This window comes from Marmota flaviventris, chromosome 3 (assembly GCF_047511675.1).
Source record: "Marmota flaviventris isolate mMarFla1 chromosome 3, mMarFla1.hap1, whole genome shotgun sequence".
Lineage (NCBI taxonomy): Eukaryota > Metazoa > Chordata > Mammalia > Rodentia > Sciuridae > Marmota > Marmota flaviventris.
In genome coordinates, this window is record NC_092500.1 from 8838340 (window position 1) to 8859505 (window position 21166).

Here is a 21166-nt window from a genome sequence, read left to right on the forward strand (position 1 = left end):
GTGTGACATTGCTTCAAGGTGGCTGCTCTGATCACTGCCCCCAGTAAGGCTAATGCACATGGCCCTTTAAGAGAAATGCCTGACAGGCATTTGGATTCCTTTATGAACCACACTCCATGCTTCCTAGAATTTGGGAACCTGCACTGGAGACAGGGGTAGCAGAAGGGCTGCACTTATTTCAGACCTGGCCACAGGGAAATGCTGGCTGTACCCCCAGGGGCTGGAGGCAGAGTCTCTCTGGAGGTCTGGAGATCTTCCAGAGTTTGCCATACACCCTTGCAGGGCTGACCTAGTGACTGCCACGTCATAGCCACGTGGAAGCAGTGGGGATGGGAGAAGAAGTCCCTCCATAGCAGCTATCGCTCAAAGGAAATAATTTAGAAGGGGCAACAGGCAATTGGGGGGGGGATTAGAAAATGTGTGTGTTCTCTAACTAGGATTGGAGAAGTGATTTCTTTTGAGACTTCCAAAGACTCTCACACACTCACATTAGGCACAAGCAGTCAGGGTTTCAATATTCCATGTCATTGCAAAGCTATTCTCTCTGTTCACTGTGCCCTTGAGCTCCAGGGGGAACGGGAGGTGAGCAATTGGAAATATCAAACACGATTCTTTTGCAGAAATGAAGTGGTAGCTGGAAGGGATTGGGGATCAAGAGATTTTTGGTTTTGGTTTTCGTTTATTTTTTTTGGTGAGATGGGAGAAAAGGCAGCATGTGTGTTTGCTGAGGGGAGTGATCTAGCAAAGAGAGAAAGAACGTGGATGTGGGAGAGGGGAGAATTTCTGCTAGAAGCACTGGCAGTTCGCTGGGGACAGTTGCAGGGGGGCATGTCTGACCTCAGTTGCAGGAGGCTGTAGAAGTGGGGGCTGGGGACCAGGGGAGGAGATCAGGGAGCTTCCCTTCTGGTGACTTCCATTTTCTCAGTGCACCTGGAATCCAGGTCGAGGGCTTAGAGTGAGGCGGGGGAGGGGCGGGAGGCACCTAGCAGATGACCAGGCAGCATCAAGGGCCCGATGAGGTCATTCATCTGGTTCAGTGGTCAGTATTGGATCACTGATGGTGGTGCTGCTGCACCTCATAGGAGTCATCGGTGCCAACAAACCTTTGCTGTTTGGGTAAGCCACCGGCTCTGCGACAAGATTAGATTTCTATCTAACCCTTGTGGTCAATTCTTGAGACAACTGGGGCCCAATCTCAGTGTTTCATTTCCTCTTTCTGGAGGGAATTTCCCTTCCCCCCACTGACTTCTCTTCTCTGGCTGGGGTGAACATATACTTTAAGGAAGGCAGGGAGTGTCCCCACAGCCGCCCTATTAGGGACAGAGTTGTTTGGGTGGAAGGTAATTGCAAAACGGCCCTTCTGAAGTGAGGTGGCCAACAGCGCCCCCTTTGGGATGCTTGGAAACCTGCAGTTGCAATCATTGTGGGTGATTTTAATTTATAACCTTATTTTATAAAAACTTAAAATAGGCGATACATGCACATGGTGGAAACTTCAAAAGGGAATGAAATGAAATGCAAATCTTCCTCCCACCCCTGGCCTTCCGCTGTGTGGTTCTGGAGGCTCTGGAGGGAGATCTCCAGAGGCAACCATTTTTGACAGTATCTTGGGTATGCATGGATAATTTTAGTGACGACTGAAAAAGTAAGGGGAGCGTGTGTGGGTAGGCCAATCTCAGCAGGCTGGAAATACTTACTCAGGAAACTGGATGTCTATAAAATTCTTGGGCACATATCCTTCTTGGCTCCCAAGCTCCGCCTTGAACCATTCCTCTTGGTTACTTAAGATCTACAGGGAGGAGAACAAAGGATGCAGTTGCTGCAGGGAGGACACGGAAAAGCAAGAGAAGGGGCTGCAGGGCAAAGAAAGTCCTTTTGGATGTATAGGTAAAAAAGCCACGGATCCAGGTAGCTGCTGTGAGTCCGCCTAGTCGGGAAGGGGGCACTCAGTGGGCTTGCCTTTGGAATATGGCTTCTCTTTGACCCCAAGCTATCTCTGTCACTTGTGCCACCCACTCATGTCACCCCATTGTAGCCTGGCTTCCCAGACCCAGCACATGGGGGCCTCTCTGAATTCCTTCTCCTTTTCCTTTGTCTTGGGTCTTGGCATCTTTAGTTCCTCATCTGGGCAGACGGTGGGAAGGAAAGAATGGCTACTCCGTAGTTTTTTCTTCTCTTCCAGGTGACCAGGAAACTTCAAAAAATTAAACTCTCCAAACAAGTAGATTAAAACTTGGACATCCAAGTGGGGCCAGCTGTGGAAACAGCACCTCTGTGTGTTCACATTCTGTGTTTCACAGATCGCTGGGACAGGATTCAAGATACATGGGATGGTATTTGTCAACTCGATTTTAAAGCCAGAGCACAAGCAAAACCAAAAGTTCTGTCTCATTACTGTATGGTTCCCTCTTGACTGTTACCCCACACACTGTCACCTACCTTGGTTACTCATATTACTCACCAGACTTGGCTCTATGAAGCTTCTGCTTATTTCAGAAAATAAGAGTCACCGATAAAAGAAAAATATTTGCCACCCCCACTGAGATGCTTCTAATGTAATGTGACATAGACGTGGGCCACAGTTCAAAACGGGGATGGTGGAGCAGAAGAGGGCAGGAAATGCGAAGAGCCACTGAATTAACCACCCAGGAGCCCTCCTAGTTCTGAATTTTGAGAAATAATAACTCTGTGATCGTTTCAGCCATTTTTAGTTTGTTTCTTGTAGCTGAAGATGTCCTGGTGAATTGAGTGACTAAGATGAAGAGGAAAGTCAGAGGATGGGTAGAAAAGACAGCCTGGGGGAGAGGCCATCTGCCTAGGCAATGAGTGAGTTACTCAGGCAAAGTTAGGTGGCCAAAGAACCACTCCTAAGGCATGAGGAAATGAGGTGCATTCTGGGACGCTTGTCAGAACCCCTGGGCCCATGTTGAAGAGTTTGGGTTTTTATCTTGGAATTTATGGAGAGTGAGGAAAAGACTTTAAGCCCGGAAATAACAGTAAGAAAGAGAGTTAAGAAAGAGCTCTGTATCACAGGGTGAGGATGAGCTGGGGGTGGGATAAAGTCAGGGGAGGAACTGAGGGGAGGTGAGTATCACTCCCCAGGAAAGAGACGATGGGGCCTGGACTAAGAGGAGGTGAGGACATATTTTAGAGGAATTGAGAAAGCCACATGGGCGGGATTTTGACCTTCTGGGGAGCTGAGGGAGAGGGGGATTTGGGGATGACTCTGAATTTCTAGCTTGGGAGATGGAGTGGGTAGAGATGTCTGTCCTGAAATAGAAAGCAGGAGTCAAGCAGGAAGGACGCATGGACTTCAGCTTGTAGTGGGTGAACTCTGATGGGGAAGGGAGGCTCAGGAGCAGTGCACGTGGGAGCCGGACACAGGCTAGAGGTGGGGGTGGCAGAGTGGCACTTGGGAGTCATCCAAAGGGATGGATTTGAAGTCATGGGTCCCAGAGGTTTCTCTCTCCCAGAGAAAAAGCCAGGAGGAGAGTTGCAGAGAGCCTCGTGCTGGAGAAGTAACGCTGACCTACTTCTAGTATCACTCCTGAGGGGGACGAAAGGGGAGAGGGCCCTATGGTGGAAGGAGAAGGCCTGCTTCCTGGCTTGGCTCTGCCACTAGCTATGTGACGCTGGGCCAGTCAATTAGCATCTGAAGACGGGGATAATAATATCTGCCCAGCACCTCACAGAGCCCTCTGAAAGTCCTTCCCTAAGCACATACTCTTTATGAAAATATCATCTGTCAAATGTGATATTCTTGTGAGGGAGAATTCCAGCTCTGAAGGACACAGAAGGGTTTATAAGTTCTTTAAAGCGTTATGTTATTTGTGTATGTTTTGAATGTGATCATTTGTTCCGAAGAAATAAAAGTGTGTCCCATATTTGAGTTTGAGAATTGCTGAGAACAGAGAACTCTATAGTTTCAAACATCAAATGTGACTGTTGGTTTCACTAAGGACGAGGGTATGTGTGTAGGGGGGAGCAATGGGGGAAGCAGAAAATCTAGGTCAAAGGAAGAACTAGGAACCCCAGAGGTGGTGCCTCCCAACTACACAGAGACCACGGGAACATTAGCCTCTGGGCCACTGCTTCCATGGCTTTGGAATTCCTTTTTCCCATCATGGGAGTACAGAATGTTTGGCCAGGGGGCAAATGTCAAATCCAAAAGTGAGCAGGACTAAGGTGAGAGAGGCCTTTTGGAAATTGGCTTATCACAGTACGAACAACACTTTGTATTTCGTTCTCTGACCTGAAGCCAGCTGTAATTTTAGTAATCATGGCTCATACCCATCTAACTACCTCCTCCTGAAACCAAAAGATTATCCCCCAATGCTGGCTATTTGTCTCCACCACCTGGTGCTTGGTCGGTCTGAAATTGTGTTTCCAGAGAGGTGAATTTACAGGCTTTTTATGGTGTAATAGAAGCAAGGTCTTAAAAAATCTCATTTTCTGCAAGGAAAGTATTTGGGGGAGGGGGAGAGGGCTTCCTCCTGCCGTTGTGGGCCCAGAGCCCTGTAACTTCCTGTTCCTCTCATCTCTCCATCGGTTCGGTTCCCCTTATCTCTTATACCCATCGTATAAACCTGAGCAAGGAGCTCAGTCTAAACCCATGAAGTTTTACCCCGAAATTGCTGTGCCTTACTTCTTAAAAATGTTCCCTAAGAGAATAATTTTCTGGGTTACATGGCCTGAGAATAAGTTAGACGTGGGAAGAGAAAGACCAAAGTACATCAGGAAAAAATTTAAAATTGGATAGAATTACAGCTCTTAGAGGCATGGCAGAAATCAGAGGTGTAGAGGAAGTTAATTATGTAGGATTAACTCTTAGTGCTTTTATGCCTCTGTTTCAGGAGAAAGAAATGGGGTCGAGTTGGACGCAGTACAGAAGCAAGTAGAAATGGATGGGGGTCAAGAGACAGTTTTCAAAGCTCCTGGAAAATTCCAGTGACAGATTTCAATGTAAGTCTGGTGCTATGTGAGCCTACGGGTATGGAGGTTTATGACACGAACACGGAAAGTTTGATTTTGATTCTCGGCTTTCCAAATGTTTCTCCCCGAGGAGAACAGAGATCAGGTCATTCTGCAGGGTTCCTTGTCCACCATCTTGTTTACCATCCCATGCGGATCAGCCTCTTGTAAGCACCTGCTGTTTGCAGTTAGGGTGTCAAGAATACGGAGGTGAGTGAACTTGGGCCTTCACCCTGGGGAACTCACAGTCTGGAGAGAGTGGTGGATGCACTAGTCAGACACTTTTTTGGGGGGAACTTTCTTATGAAAAGCTCTTTAGTCTTTAGCTCTAGAAGCCAAACAAGAGACAAAGGCACCCTAAAGCAAATTGCTGGGGCTGATGAGAGCTGGCTTTGAGAATGACCATGAGGATCCCTGGGTATGTTTCCCGACTCGGGATGAGAGGAGCAGACACTGTGGTGGCACACCAGGAGCGATGACTAGGGCACTGATGACCTTCATTCAGACATTGTGTGAGCTCTGTCACAAACTCTGCGTTTTTCTCTTCACCACTACAGCTGCAATGGGCAACATTTGAAAAGAGGGAAGGGGCTGACTTTCGGATGGAATTCCAAATGAGCACACAGAAATGAAGTTCAGCAATTTAAGAAGTGTGCCCTGGGAACCTATTGGGGCGGTGGCTTATGTTTGATGGTGGGAAGACACAAAGATGAATCTGGCATGGTGCTGCTCCCAGGGAGCCCACGATGGAGGGACCCCCCTCCATGCACCAGATGTTGGCAGGACCCACTTTGGCAGAAGTGACCCTGGCCCTTACAGAGCAGCCAACACAGAAATGGGCAACTGGGAGCCCACAGGGTGAGAGTAGCAGTGAGAAGTGGAGCCTGTGCCTCAAGATGAAGTGCTATGAAAGCTGGGGAGGCGCTGAAGGACAAGGGATCGCTTTTGCTGGGGCAGTCGGGAAAGGGGAGGATCAGTGAGGGCACCTGGCAGGGTGGTCTGAACACGCGTGGGCAGGGAAATGACACTCAGAGCATAGGGGAGAGCCCAAGATGGGGCTGTGTTGTAGTGGAACCGGGGGCATTATGTACACAAAGGTTGTCTGTATGTGTGTGTATGTGTGTGCACGCACGTACAAGTGTGCCTGCTTGTGAGCGTAATGAGATCGGACAGTGCACTGGGGCCAGATGGTTTAGATTTCAATCAATTGGTAACAGGGAACCACTGGATGCTTTCGAGCAAGGAAATGATATGATCTGATTTGTCTTCTAGAAAAGTCCTTCTGGGACTACTTGGTAGAAAGATTGAAGAAAGAAGAGACAGCAGGCAATGAGGTCAGTCAAGGGGGCCATGGCGACAGTGTGAATGAACAGGCAGACAGCAGAAATGTGTCTACTGATAACATGGCCACCCTTTGCTGGGCATCTGCTTCGGGCCAGGACCTTGCAGGGTAGCTAGGCCTCCACTGATAGAAGGAGTCACTGAGACTCAGAGGAAGCAGAACTTGGCCCAGGGCCTCACAGTAGTGAGCTGGGGGTTGAACCCACATCTGGCTGGTAGCAAAGTCCTTCCCACTGCACCCCACACCTTTCTAGTGAAGGTGGGGCTCACTTGAGAGAGATCACCATGAAAAATATTCATAGTGTATCGTGTGTAGGAATTGCACAAAGCTCCACCCAGACCGTCAGAATCTACCGGGGTTAACTTGGACACATGGTCTAATCCCTCAGCCTCCATTTCACACTTGTGAAATGGAAGAAAAAAGTAGTCCTACTTTACAGGTTTACTGAGTTATGAAATAATGCCTGCAAGCCACCTGACCAGGTCCTGGCACTCAACAGGAAATCAGGAGATGTTGGCTACTGATCACCAGAATTGGCAAGGGGGGAATAGATGACCACTGAGGCTGCTGGTGTGGTGACCAGCCTCTGCTGACATTCGGAACATGGATGTGGAAGTGGGGGTGAGGTGGGTGCGGGGTTCTGGTGAGTCTGGAGTCCATGTGGCATCATCCAGCTGACAGCTGGAAATGTGGGTCTGGGATTCGAGGCAGAGGTCAGAGCAGGAGGCAGAGTGCAGAATGGTGGGTCTTTGGCATAGAGGTGAGAGTGGAGCCAGAGAAATGGATGAGGTGGCTCAGAGCAAGAGGGGAAATTAGATGGCCAAGGGCAGTACGCCCAGGAAGCTGCTGTCTATGGTTAGAGGGAGGAAAAGGAACACCCCAAAATGAGAGCTATAGAGGGGGTTTAAGAAGGGAGGGAGAGAGAGAAAGAATGGGGGCCTCCCCAGGAGGGGAGGGGGCCCAGGAGAGAGGCGGTTAGCAGAGCCACGTTCTCCAGGTGATTGGGAGGGTTGTTATATTTCACATCAAGGAAGTCATCGGGCATAAAAGGGTGTTAACAGGTAAGAGGCAGATTCCAGAATGTTGAGGAATGAGGAAAGAGGGTGCCCAGGTAGAGAATTCTGCCTGGTAATGCCAAAAAGTGGAGAAAAGAAACCAGGAGGTGGCCTGGGAAGCAGAATTGAGGCCAGGGTTGGGTTTTTGGCTCCTCCCTTCCTTTCACTTGTCTGGGGAAGGAGGAAAATTTGAGCAGTATCGGGGTTCTGTTTGCAATGGAAGATGAGGGTAGTGGTTGGTCCCTCCCTGGCCTCTTCTGAGTGGGGTACGCTCCAGCGTGGCTGAGAATCACATGGTCCCAATGCTCCACAGAGAAGTGGGGGGGCTTCTCCCCACATGGCAAGTCCTCAAGGACCTTGTTAAAGCCACAGAGAAGGGAAAGCCACCTTTTACTGGGTTGGCGGCCTTCTCGCTATTCTGAGCTTGTAGCTTCAACACTGAGCACTGCCCTCGGGCCACTAGACCTTTTCAGTTAAGAGCCGTGGGAAGGCTTCGTGCTGTAAGCATTAAAATTCCTAGCAAATCCATCCCCCGTGGCTTGTCCTCCACAGACACTTTCCAAGTCACACGTGACAAGCCACTTTGTATAGCACAAAATCCTCTATGGTGAGACAGTGGTGGCCCCAGTGCCACTGGGCATCTGAGAAAGCCCATCTGGGCTGCTGAGGACAGGGACAGCCTCTTCAATTGTGCTGAGGCCAGAAAAGAGGCCTTTGGCATCATGCACCATTAAATGGCCTCCAGAAGGGTTTTGTGTTTCTTTTGCAAAAAACAAGGGCTAACTTTTGGAGTCTGTAAGTGTGCCTACATCGTGGGAGACGTCCAAGGCCACTTCAGCTCAGCAAGTGGCCACTACAACTCAATTACAGGCTGAAGACAAGTTTTAAGGAGCCTCTGAGTGGCTGGGTGGGCATGGCTTTTGTTGAGCCACGTCTGGCCCAGCTGCCTCTCCCTGGCCGTCTGTACCCATCCTCACCTCTTCTCCTAAGCTCCAACCATGAACCTGGGTGCTCCTGCCTTAGCACAGCCCTGAGTTTCAGCAAAAGGTCCCACTGAGCTCACTGCGTTCCTGACCCTCATTCTGCCACATTCCTACAACCCCCACCTTTCAAGGTGGAATCACCTCTTCCCTCCCCTGTGCTCCCTGAGCTGACAACATTTGGGACAGTCCTGGGGATGGGTGTCTGTCCCCTTCTGGACCATAAGTGTCTCAGGATAAGATGGTGACTTATGCTCTCTCTGGCCTGCATGGAGCTGAACGTCTTTTCATAAAAGGAACTGTGAACATTCTTCAGAGACAAAGGCATGGATTGTTAGATGACCTCAGTGGCAGGACTTGGGGGACCTCAACTAGCTCTCACTCCCTGGGGGCCGCGTATCACCTACCTTCAGAACATCTCCAGTGTGAAAGCTCAGTTCATCCTCCCCAGAGGCCAGGAAATCAAACTTGGCAACAGCTTCCATGTTGGGACGTGAAGCTGGAAGAGAAATAAGGTGGTCATTGTGCCTTTCCACCAGGGAAAGGGCCTCAGAGCAGATGGCACTGCCTGGCAGCCTCAGCAGTGGGTAGGAGTGTGGCCCAGTGAATGTCTGCAGGCACGAGAGCAGGACGCAGGTGGACGCCAGGGCTTGTGTTTGAAGCAAGAGCTCCTGGATCCTTCCAGATCTGGTTCCTGGGATGGTTTTCTGAACCAACAGATGCCAGGAGCAGGAAATGCAGGCCAACGACAGCCTTTTCCCTCTCCTTTCATCTCCCCTCGCCTGTCGCCTGGCCTGTAGTGGCCTGTCACCCCCTTCTGGGGGCATCTCTGTTTCCACTTGATAAGGACAGAAGGCTTGCTATCAACTGGAACTTGAGGCCCAAGGGGCTGGGGAGACTGTTCTGTAAACACTGTCCCGAGGCTGTCCCTTGGCAACTATATTTAACCAGGCGGTGTTAATTAGACAGATGCCATTTTCTCTTTTACATCTGAATCATTTAAGAGAATTAGATGGCCCGGTCAGTGGGGAGCTCAGCGTCCTTCTGCACGGTTTTAGAGACTTGGAAGCATTTTGGTTTTTGAGATGAGAGATTTGGTTGATCAAATTACTTATTTTATTATTGTAGCATAAACCAAGAACATTTTGGAAATTTTGATTTTCACATTTTTTAAATGAGTTAAAATCCTGGCCCCTCCTTGTAATGCATGAGACCTGTGTAAAGAAAGATCAATGTATCAATCACCATATTACATTGAGCATGAAATTTTCTTTTTAGGAATCTGTGGAGACGTCATACAGAAAGCAAGAGAGAGAGAGAGAGAAGGGTAGAATCCTAGTTTTGTTGGTAAATAGCCATTTGATCTTGGGAAAGAAATTAAACCTCAGTTTCTTCATCTGTAAAATGGAGATCATGATATTCAATGAATAAAATTATGAGAGGAAATGAAATACTAGATGCAAAGTATTATGCAAAAAAAGTTAAGGAGTATTGATGTTTTAAAATAATTTTATGAAATAAATCTTTCTCCAGCCAAAGCAACCAGGTTAGAAGCCGCACGACTTTCTTCTGATGTGTTCCATATCCTAGAAACTTTTCTCCCTGAAATGTGGCGCTGAGTCCCCGAGACTATCAAATCCTTTGATTCTCTGCTAAGACAGCTTACTGTCAGGGCCGAATCTGGAAAGCTGTGGTCTGGCATTTATGTTTCTCAAAAATTCCCTAAGTCTCAAACCCTTTGAGTGAGTTAATAAGTAACCCTCAAACCTGGTGGACTTTCAGTGATCAGGAAACTGGGGCCACATCGTCCTCTCAGTTTGAATTTCTGCCCCAGTAGACAAGATTTGGGCAAATAAGGGAGGTGGCAGCAGGTGGCAGGATAAAGAGCAGAGAGCTCAGAGGATTAAAGCCGACTGTGACGGGGTGATAGCAAGGGGTTCGTGTCTCTAATTTTCCATATTTGCTTGGTTTTCCAAAGGTAATTTCTAATGGCAAATATTACCGGTCCAACGGTAAGTATTAAGTGAAAAATAGCTCAGAAGTCAAATAAAATGTCACAAATGGCTCTCGGAGCTTTTTCACCAGTTCAAACTTATTCCCAAACAACAAGGCAAATACACTTTTCGTACATCTTCTTCAAGATCTGTCCATCTAAAGCAAATTAACATTTTTGTGACCTAGTTAACCCACTCGGCAGGAAGGAGAAGTCTGCCCTCCTTTGTTAATGCTAAATGTCTTTGCTGATTTGATTCACCCCATTAGGTCAACATGCAGAGCTTCTCCTAATTAAGGCCTTGCCTCTGATTTGCAGGGGATATGGCTTCTGTGGGTCACCCTCATATAAAGCACAGTAGACACTGGTCACTTCAAGAGATCAAGTGTCAGGTGAATGGTTCTGAAAACCCCATTTCCATGCAAATTTACCTTAATAAGCAGAATGGAGACAAGGGCAAATCCTGACCATATCAGAAAGTCACATAAATTAGAGAGAAAGAGAGAAAGAAAAAAAGAAAGAAAAGAAAAAAGAAATATTCAAAGTATGCTCTAGGTGTGACCTTGAGCTTGGGAAGATCTCTCTGCCATTACACGTAACAGCTCAGGCCTGGGCGCTTGGTTCAGGCTGGCTGGGAAATCACTTGTGGGAGAAGGGCAAGGCAGAAGTGAACTTGTCTCTGAATACTGCCACTTCTCTCTGCCTTGCCCCAGGAGGCAGGCAGTGTGGCAAAGCCAGCCGCGCACGCACATCTTCAGAGCTCCCCAGCCTATAATATTAATCCTGGCTCCTAAAACACAATTAAACAAGCCCACTCTTTATGAAATCATTTTGCAAAAAGTGTATTTGCTCCCATTTCCATTTGTGAAATGAGATCTGCTCAGCGGCTATTTGGTGGTGGGGGGAGATGTTCAAAGGTGGGCTGAGGTGTGTGCTGTTTTTTATTAGAATCACAGGGCTTCACAAACCCCTCCTTTGAAGCATCCCTGGTAGCAGAGAATGGTAAATTATGTCACCCCCAGGGGCCAGTCTTCAGTCTGATCATTAAAAGGCACGGAAATTTATATCCCCATTTCTCTATGTCCATTAGTGTTAATTTTGAAAAGTTTTAAAATTACCACCAGGGAAAAAGAAAACTAATATAGTTTATTCAGTATGCATTGATTTGTTTTATAAGCTGTACCTGGCATCACTTCATATCACATTTGAGGAAAAAAAAATATATGATGGAGATTAAAACCTGGGTAGCAGCAATTCAGAGAGGGAAAGAGAAAGACAGAGAACACAACAGATGACAGTCTGAATTCAAGAACGCAATGGAAGGAAACTTCTTGCTGCTGCCTGAATTTCAGTGCTTCTGACCTCTGGGGGAGATGAAGAGTGAGACCCCCTTTTGGAGAGTCTCAAAGATGGATTCTGTGTGCTTTCCCTGCCAGTGATGGGCTGAGGAAATGGCTGAAATGTCACCTGCCATACAGTGCAAGAAGCTGCAGCCTCCAGGGGCAGCCGAGCGGCTTCCAGCAGCCTCCTCCCACACTGGCCTCCTTGATGATGCCATTTGTGGGGCCCTAATGCCATCTCTGCTGCTCCCCAGCCCCCTGCGACTCTCTCGCACATTTTCCATTAGCAGCTCTGTGACACAGACCTGCTTCACCACAGGGCAATGCCACACAGGACTGCCCTGACACGATTTTCTCTGCCCTTGCATTTCCACATAAGCTTCTTTTACCACTGAAAACAAAACAACAAAAACCCTGAAAAATAATCAGGCTATCCAACAGGAATGCTCCCGGAATTCTAAAACACAATCGCCATGGAGGACACAGAAAACAAAAGGCCTGAGAGGGCTCTTTAAAACAACCTCCACTTAAAAAGTGGATTTGTTCAGAAACATAGTCACCATCAAAATGGAACCAGGCAATAAACTTCTTGAATAATGTCAGCTCCTCCTAAGTTGCCTATGAATAGCCAGGGTTTCCATTTTATGTGTCTCTTAAAAAGAGCAATTGCATAAGGCCACAAAGCTAGGCAAAGATTCGGGCTTAGGACCCCGTGGAAGAGAGCCTGGGTCCTAAATTGAATCAGCAATACCACTTCCTATTTTGCTGGGAAGATCTCTAATTTGAATACTTGCCCCAGTTTATATTGTAATTTAGATAACATACTGTCTTGCAATTTTATAAAGAGAGAGAGAGAAAAAAAAAAAGAAAGATTGCTTTTTATAACTTTTGCTGGTCGCATATTTATCAGGACATTAGTCACAAATGTAATTTTCATTAGTTTATCTTGGGTATGGAGTGAAGGGCATAGTGAAGACTTTACAGTTTAGGAGTTTGGCTGCAACTACCAAGAGAAACTTAGGAAAAAACGTAAAATTATACCAGTTATCTACTGTCACATAAAACAGACACTTAGAACAGTCTTTTCTTATTTACTTTGAGAAAGGGTCTCACCACATTGCCCAGGCTGGTCCTAAACACCTGGGCTCAAGCCAACCTCCTGCCACAGACCCCCAAGTAGGCGGGACTGTGCGCATGTACCAGTGCATCTGCAGGAACCACCATCCTTCTGTAGGATAGGTCAAACCCCTCTGGGACACAATCAGGGACAGCAATCCCCCGCCTTGGAACTGACAGGCAAGGCCAGCTCAATTACTTTTCAGAAATAGGAAATCTTACGCTACCAGGAAAAAAAAAAAAAAAAAGCAAAACAATTATAGCTAAGCCCCACTGTACACAATAGGAATGTTCTTGAAAAGTTATTATGAAGAGAGTATTTGTAAATGGAATCATATTAGCATGTATTATGGAGACTCACTCTACAAAGGAACCCTGTGGTGAATCCCCTTATCAAATGGAAAGGGAAATTTGTTATGCAAATAACTGCTTTTTAATTGATCTGTTTTAAAATCTGGGTTTTAACAGGCATTGAATCTTAGAGCACACCTGTATATCGGCTCTGGATCCCCATATGGGGGGCCAAATAAATATGAGTTTTCCCTGTTCTCAATTCCCAAAAGCACTTTGAAAACTATTGAGATAGAACATTCCACCTTGGAGAATAGACCAGGGGTCGACAACCCTTTTCTGTAAAGGGCCAGAGAATAAATCCTTCTGGCTTGCCGAGCTGTGCGGTTTCTGTCGTCAATATCGAACTGTGCTGTTGTAGCCAGAAGGCAGGCTTGGTGGTAAATGAATGGGCGTAGACTTGTTCCAATAAAACTTTACTTATAGACCCTGAAATTTGAACTTCTATGTAATTTTTACATGTCACACAGAACTATTATTCTTTTGACCTGCCCACTCCTCCAACCATGGAATAAGGTAAAAACCATCTTAGCTCAAGGACAAAAATACACGAAGGACTGGATCAGGCCCACTGATGAGAGTTTGCCCATCTTTGCTGCACATGTTTACATCTCTATCCTGTTTCCCCTAGTGGTTTACAAACTTCCAGAGGGGAGGGTTGCAGCTCAGTGGACAGCGTGAGCTTCGGAGTAGACGGACCTGGATTTGAATCTAAAATGTGCCATTTGCTTCCGGGGGTGTGCTATCACGTCCATGAAGTGGGAGCAGCCACGCTTACACTGAGGGGTCGCTGGCATGAGTGCATAGACCCTGACGCATAGTAGGAGTCCTGTGAATGGTGGTTCCTGTCATTTACTGGTAGATTTCCTGTTACTTCCATCCAGTTCCTAGCTGAGTGAACGAAAGCATGACAAACGACCTGTCATTAGAGTTATAGCTACAGTCCCTTTTTCCTCAGGGAAGGGACAGCAAACAACAGGACCTACTTACAAGGATCAATGAATTTCCCACTCAGAGGTGCCACGACTTTTTAGCAAATCCTGCCACAGATAATGAAACACACATCCGCACTAAGAAGTCTGATTTTTTTTAATCCAATAGAGGGCAATGGTGCACCCCCAAACCGCTGACTGCAGCTTCTAACTTTCCTTTGCCTCTCTGAGGCCCATAATCTTTATTTAGATAGGCTTGGTGATTGTCCTCATTGTCCCTTGTGAGTTTTAAGGCACATAAACATTAACATTTCAGAGTCTAGCACCTATAAAACAGAGAATTGCTTAGGTGGAAGAGAATTAGAAGTCATTTTCTCCCACACATTTTCTAAAGCTTAAATTCCATCTGAGCATCCTGGCATGGTGGTCCCTATTCATCTCAGGGTGACAAGCGAGTCCCTTACTCTGCTTTTGACTCTGGGTTAATGATCCTGGGTTGAAACCTCTATTGTGTGGTTTTCTTTTATCTGAACCTTACAGCTGTGTTTGGGGCCTTTCTGACTTAGTAGGAATTGGATGTAGGCACAGGAAACAGAAAGGTTACAGATGGCCCTTCCTGAACATTTTTAAGCATAGGATAGACACCTACTTCACAGTTCACCCACCAGCCACTGCTTAAATATTCTAGAGACCCAAACCAATCTATTCTGGAGAAGTGAGGGGGCGGGGGAAGAAAGGCTGGAAGGCTGGGCCTAGCCAAGAGAACGAGAACTGGCCTTTCCACATTTGGGGCTCTCAAATGACAACATTTTTGTTTCATTCCACACCAGCAGAATCCCTGCTTGCAGGACCCTTCCTAATCAGCCGGCCACTGAATGTCTAACAAGCTGCTGAATGTCTAATAAGGCGTACATATTTCTTTACTCCTCCTGCTCTTTTTTTTTTTTTTTTTTTTTTGTGGTGCTGGGGATTGAACCCAGGACCTTAGTGCATGCAAGGTAAGCACTCTACCAACTGAGCAATATCCCCAGCCCTACTCCTCCTGTTCCTGAATTAACCTCTAATTCATCTTCTGCAGTCTTTAAAATAGAGACCCTCAAATTCTTTTTGAGTAAGATTTGATTCTGTTTTTTCTGGAGACTTGGATCTGAGGCCAGGCACACAGGGTGGGGTGGGAGTTGGGATGGCAGCAACTACAACTAGCTCCTGTGGGGCCATCTGGGTCCTCCCCACTTGACTTTTAGCAGATCAGCCTGCAGGTAGCCATGGACTTGGCGTAGCCATCAAAATCCTCTGCTTTAGGAGATTTGCAACCTTTGCTTATCTGGATCTCCCACGTCAGAGACTCAGCACCATTTCTTTTTGTTTCAATATCCCAGGAGAATAAGACAGCCCTTTCAATAGGACAGGTGCTCTCTCCAGGGGATGTAAACATCTCTGATTTTATTGCAACCAAAGTAAGCAAAGATGAGCAAAACACACCCACCAAAACATTTCTGGTTAGTTGGCTAAGATTCTCATCTGCTCTAAAAGCCTATCATAAGTGATTATTTTTTTGCATAGGACATTCTTATTTTTCTCTTGTCCTCAAGTGACTCATTATTTTCCCCCTCCTAAGCCCCAGGAAAGCACAAATCTCCCATCATGAGTGGCAGGGGTGGACAAATGGAACTAGACTGGGCCCTCTGCAGCATGTCCGAGAACAATAAGTCATTAGTGATGGTCTGCTGGTGCCAGTCTTGGAGACCCTGAGGAAGTGGCTTATGAATAGAAGCCACCAGGGTGCTCCCTGTCTCCCATCCATTCCTGTCCTGTGCGCAGGTGTGTTCCCCAAATAACAATTCATCCTCTCACGCTGCTTCTGTTCTGCAGAGAGCTGCCGACAGAGCTGTCTCCGATGACAGGCAACTAATGGGCATCTGGGTTTTGAGCAAGATTCTGAGCCATGCGCAGGGGAGGGTTGCTTTTTCCTCCCTGTCTGGAAGGGAATGAGGCTCAGCCCATGAACCCCATGGCCAGGGTGGCTTTACCTGCCCTGACCTCTTACTGCCTCTCTGCTAGTCCCCTCCCACACATCCTTGGCCAAGTTTTTAGCAATCCAGTCAGACCTGGGATCCCCAGCCCCTCTGAACTCTTTGGTCTCAAGATCTCTTCCTAATTCCCAAATGCAGACCATCTCCTCAGTTGGAAGGCACCTGATTTTCAGGTTTGGAAGCCAAATAAATATATTTTCCAGACTTGTAGACAAACTTTTCACTACTAGAGAGTCCCTCTAAATCCCTTATATCCTTATTTAATCAAATTGCTGTTCCGCGGGTCCCTGCCTGTCACTGTGGATTATGGAGATTTCATGGGTCTCAAGGATGACTTTTTTGTTTTTAATTAGCTCCTTTTTTTCCTGCTTATGACTTTTTTTTTTGGTGGGGGTTAGTTTGCGAGGGGGGAGGATAAGAAGGAAGAGAAGTAGAAGAGGAGATAAGTGGGGAGAGTGTCCCCTGCAGGTCCCCTCTCTTGTCCCATCTTGTAACTTGAGTGATAATAGAGACAAAGCCTAGATCGTTGTTTTCTTTTCCTTCTATGGCCTATTTATTGCCTTTACTCTTCTTTAATTCACTCCAGTCTAGTTTATATAATTGACCTTTTTTTTTAAATTCAAGGCTTATCACATCAAATCTCATTTGTCCTCAAACTTTTTTTGTAAGAAAAAATTAAAAAAAAAAAAAAAAAAGGCATTGCACCCAAATTCCACTTTTTTCCTGACTTACCACTGTGCATGGTGAGGCTGCCCCACGGTGGAAGGCTGCAGGACCTGGGTGTTAGACCTGCTTTCAAGCCTCAGGTCGTGCTGTTCATTTGATAGCCAGGGGACCTTAACCTCTCTGAGCCTCAATTTCCTCTCCAGGACTTCAGAGGGCAATGCTCACCCCATGGTGTCACGGGGCAGCGCGTGCAGAATGCCTGGACATCTGACCGTCTATTCCTCCGAAGCATTTTTGCATTTCAGTGATCTACCAACATATCTCTCATAGAGAAAAAACAAATTTCAAAACTGTTTTAAAGAGTGTTAAATCCACCAAATATATGCTTCTTTTCAGGCTTTCAAGCCCCCACGTCTTCCTGCTTTTCCTGGGCAAGGACTAGCTTTCCTCTGCTGGCGATGGCACCTCAGCTGCTGTGTTATCCAAAGGTGCGACCCTACCGGGGTGATCAAGGCGGCCCAGGGAGTGGGGAGAGAAGATGGCGCCAGCTAAGGGGAAATGGGGGAGGGGGGGTGAGGAGCTGCACCCTGACTTGCTTCCATGCACTGCCCTCCACCCTGAGCTCAGTCCCCAGGTTGGTGACTTTACACAGGAAGCACCTGGACAGCGCGGGAGGGAATATGCTGCCCAAGCCTCGACAATGTCTGCAAGCACAAACCGGCAGAGAGTAAGTTATCACTCATCAATAAGGTCTGTCACCTGCCAGGGGCTTCACAAACGGTCACCCTCTGCAACATTTATTATTATTATTAATCACCATTCACGTTTTATAGATGAGAAATGGAGAGAGAGAGGTTAAGAGTCCATGTTGTCGGCTCCTAAGGCCGTGTGCTGTCTTTCCTGTTTCACCTGGCCTCTGTTGACACTCAATGACAAAACCTGGTACTAGTTCAGGATAATTGCTAACAGGCTTAGGCCCTTTGAACCTTCCCAAGCAGCTGTCCTTTAGCGAAGGAATTGACAGCAGCAATTCTTACCCATGAACTTCATGCCCATTACTTCTTGGTCAAAGGGGCAAAGACTGTAATAAACCCGGTTGACCTTGGTCCAAGCCATCAAGTGCTTTAAGGCAATTGCAAAAATGGGAACCAATGTCAGATCACGAACTTACAAGCTGCTGCTCCTCCACCCCTTCTTTTCTCTCAATGTCACCCTTTTCTCCCATCATCAACTTTCCCCACAAGGTGTTTCCCAAATTCTTTCTTTTTCTCCTTGAAACATTAAAGACTTCCCCTGAATGTAGTTTGAAAAAGTGATGTCGAAGATACTTCTGTTTTTTAATACTCCTGCTCCTCTCTTATTAAAATGACATCACAAACACTTCAATTCAAAAGAACAGAAACGGAACACCCAGTGTCCTCGGGCCCCCTGCAGATGTTACTCCCAGCCCTGCTCTGCAGACAGACTGAGGTTGCCCTGGCTGGTTCCTTGTTGTATCCTTATTGTTTCCTGAAGCTATGACAACTGTCTACAGACACGCCATGAGCCCCGCCGGCAAAACCAAACACAGATGAAGCATTAAAAACACCACCCAGAATCAGAAATCATTTCCTGAACCCTATCAGAAGGGTGGGAGGGGAGCCAAGTACAGAGAGAGGAGGGTAAGAAAGAGACAGACATTTTACAAAATTAGCCTCCTTTTTTTTTTTTTAACTCTCCATTTTCTATTCACACCATGATCTCCCTTCAAATACATCATTGGGATTTTATGGTGGCTTCTTTTTCTTCTCTTCCCTTCTGTTCTCTTCATGTTTGTTTTTATCGATTCGAGCTCTGAACGCTCAGCTTATTTATCATAGGTTTGAAAGCCTCCATCTTTTTGTTGTGTTGTCACCAGGGCTGTGACATCTTTCACAAATGCTGCATATATGCTTGGTGTCCCCTGTCCTTTTCCTCGACATCTGAGCCCGGGGCCATGGTAATTCTTACTTGGGCAAAGCGCAGAAAGTGTAGAATAAATGACTACCTGACCGAAACTACCTTAATCTTTTTGTCACTGTTACTTATGTTCCCAAGCCACCGTTTATTACTAGAATGCTGGTCATTTTTTTTTAGCTCCAAAGCTTGCGAAAGTGAAGATTAACTCCTGGGATCACTTATTGGGCGGTACTCGATAAGTCTATTCCTGAAAAGTTAGAGGTAATGACATTTTTAGGTAGCAAGTCACCCGGTAAAGGTACAGTTGGGCTAGGGCCACTAAAAATTTGTCAATCAAAGGGAGACACTGTGAGTTCCTCTCATCTAGTGAATAATTAGAATTTTCTTGTTTTTGGAAAATTAAAGCTTCCTAGCTCAAGTTCAGTTAAGCTTTTTGAAGACCATGTTTTTCTGCCCTTTCTCTTTCCGTGGTGCCAGGAATTGAACCCAGGCCCTCACCCACTGACAGGCAAGCACGCCACCACCGAGCTAGATACCTAGTTCCAGTTCTCTTTTTTTTTTTTTTTTCAGTTGCCAGTTTTGGTCAAGAGAGGCCTCAAATCCTAGGTTCTCAAAAATGGAAGTTGTTCCCAAAGCTGGTGGGTCTTTCCCTAATTCACTGCGCTGAGATCCAGCCCAAGGGCAACTCCGGAGAGGGGATTGGAAGGAGCGAGAAAGAGTGAGTTAATGGCTTGGTGAGTTGCTGATATTGGACCAAAAGTCCTCTCCTTTCAGTCTGAATTCGGCCCTAAGAAGTGACAAGCAAAAGTAACTACAGCAAAACCCTCACACTTCTTGTTTCTAAACTTGAATATCCCCAGAGTCCCCCGCCCCCCACTCCTCATCTCCTGGTCCTTTCCTTGAGGTCTTAGTTATCAGCTGTGCTCAAAAGGCATCGCCCAGCCTGAACTCCACCCTGCAGATGTGGCCTGCGCTGCAGCACAGGACCGTTGCGGGGCCAGGATGGCTGCTCAGGAGGCAGGCAACCCGACAGCAGGAACTCTGGCTCAGCTGCTGCCGCCAAGCCAGGCATCACCACCCCTGTGATGGATTTTTGGACCCAAAATGCAGGTCTCTCCCCTGCATGGAGCCTTTCTGACTTTCATCTAGTTTTTATTCCTCCCTTTCAGCCAATTAATTGCTCATCCCATGACAGTTCCTTCGGGCCTGAATTTCTACTCTGACTCCCTGGTTTTATCTTTCAACTCCTTGTCCAGTAGTGAATTTCCTGCCTTTTGGTTCTAATTTCATAATAAATAGACACTGACTTTGGAGCCAGGCATAGCTTCTTTCATGCACCATGTGGCCACCAGCAAACTGGCCCTCTCTGGACTCACTTTCTTTACCTAAACTCTCCCTGGAGGGTGACATTATCCCGTTAATCAGCATCCTTTGAGTAGCAACTACAAACCCATCAGATTAAGCAGCTTTCCGACCCATCTTCATTCTGTCCTCTATAGTTGCCTGAGAAGTACAACCAAAAGCCTTGCTGAAACCCAGCTATGCTGTGCCGTGGCCCTGTCCTTCTGTGCCAGTCTGATCACCCTCTGGGAAAAGGAAGTGCCCTGTAGCAGGGTGATCTCCTCCTTCAGGACCGAATTTGGGGAGATGCCAAGTGGAAGGAATTCATGTGCTCTCTTGCTTTCCTCCTTAGTCTTTCTGTCCCCTCTCCTTGTCCTCTTTTCTGAGCCATAGAATTTCTTTTTGTCACGCCTTTGAATGGGTTCTATCACCTTACCATGCCCCTATTCTCCCTCCACCTTTACTTCCCTGCTTGATGGAGCAAAGACCTCTGTGTGTTGAAGCTTCTGACACAGACTTTCTGAGGATGATTTTCCCATTCAGAATTGTCAGTCACGTTGTCATGTGACCTCCCAAGCCACTCAAGCCTTTCTTGTTGTCATGCCAGGCCTTCAGCAATCTCTCCCCAGCCTGTCTTTCAAAACTGACTTCAGAATCCACCGATGCAATGCAAACCCACCTTAGGGAAAGGGAAAGGCCTCTCGCGGTTCTCTAAGCGCCCACCTGCACCTTTGCTTCAGCTCTGGCCCTCTCACCCCAGTATGTGTGGGGCTGTGAGGTTGTTCCCTGCACAAGGGCCCCAGGCTGAGACTGTAATGGGGGCTGAAACCCATCTGTTGCTCTTCTAACCAAGCTGTGTGTCTTGGTGTGGGGCTGCATCTGTCTAGGTTTAGGGGCACATTTTACTTAAACCAAGGTACATGGTCCAACTTCAGTGGCTCCTTGGGCCTTACTTGGGGCCTGCTCCCATGACATCCTGTGGTTTGCCACTCTTTTTCTTCTCTGGGGCTTGATGTATGTACCCCTTGCCTAGTGCTGTGGCTATGTATGTGGTGTGAGGGGACAAGCACCTGGGCTTCAGAGCCAGGGTTTTCCAAAGTTCAAACCA

General features: G+C 47.0%; 1 protein-coding gene across 2 annotated transcripts in view; it reads right to left on the minus strand.

Annotated features, from left to right (window-relative positions):
* The window catches only part of Grap2 (GRB2 related adaptor protein 2), a 64670-nt gene that overhangs the window by 13083 nt on the left and 30421 nt on the right, over positions 1-21166 (minus strand). For both annotated transcript variants that reach the window (XM_027928452.2, XM_027928523.2), the window contains exons 2-3: positions 8756-8847; positions 1698-1789 (exon numbers count right to left, since the gene is read on the minus strand). In XM_027928452.2, coding sequence (XP_027784253.2) covers positions 1698-1789; positions 8756-8833 — 170 coding nt within the window. In that variant the 5' untranslated portion in view covers positions 8834-8847. The remainder of the gene's footprint in view (positions 1-1697; positions 1790-8755; positions 8848-21166) is intronic.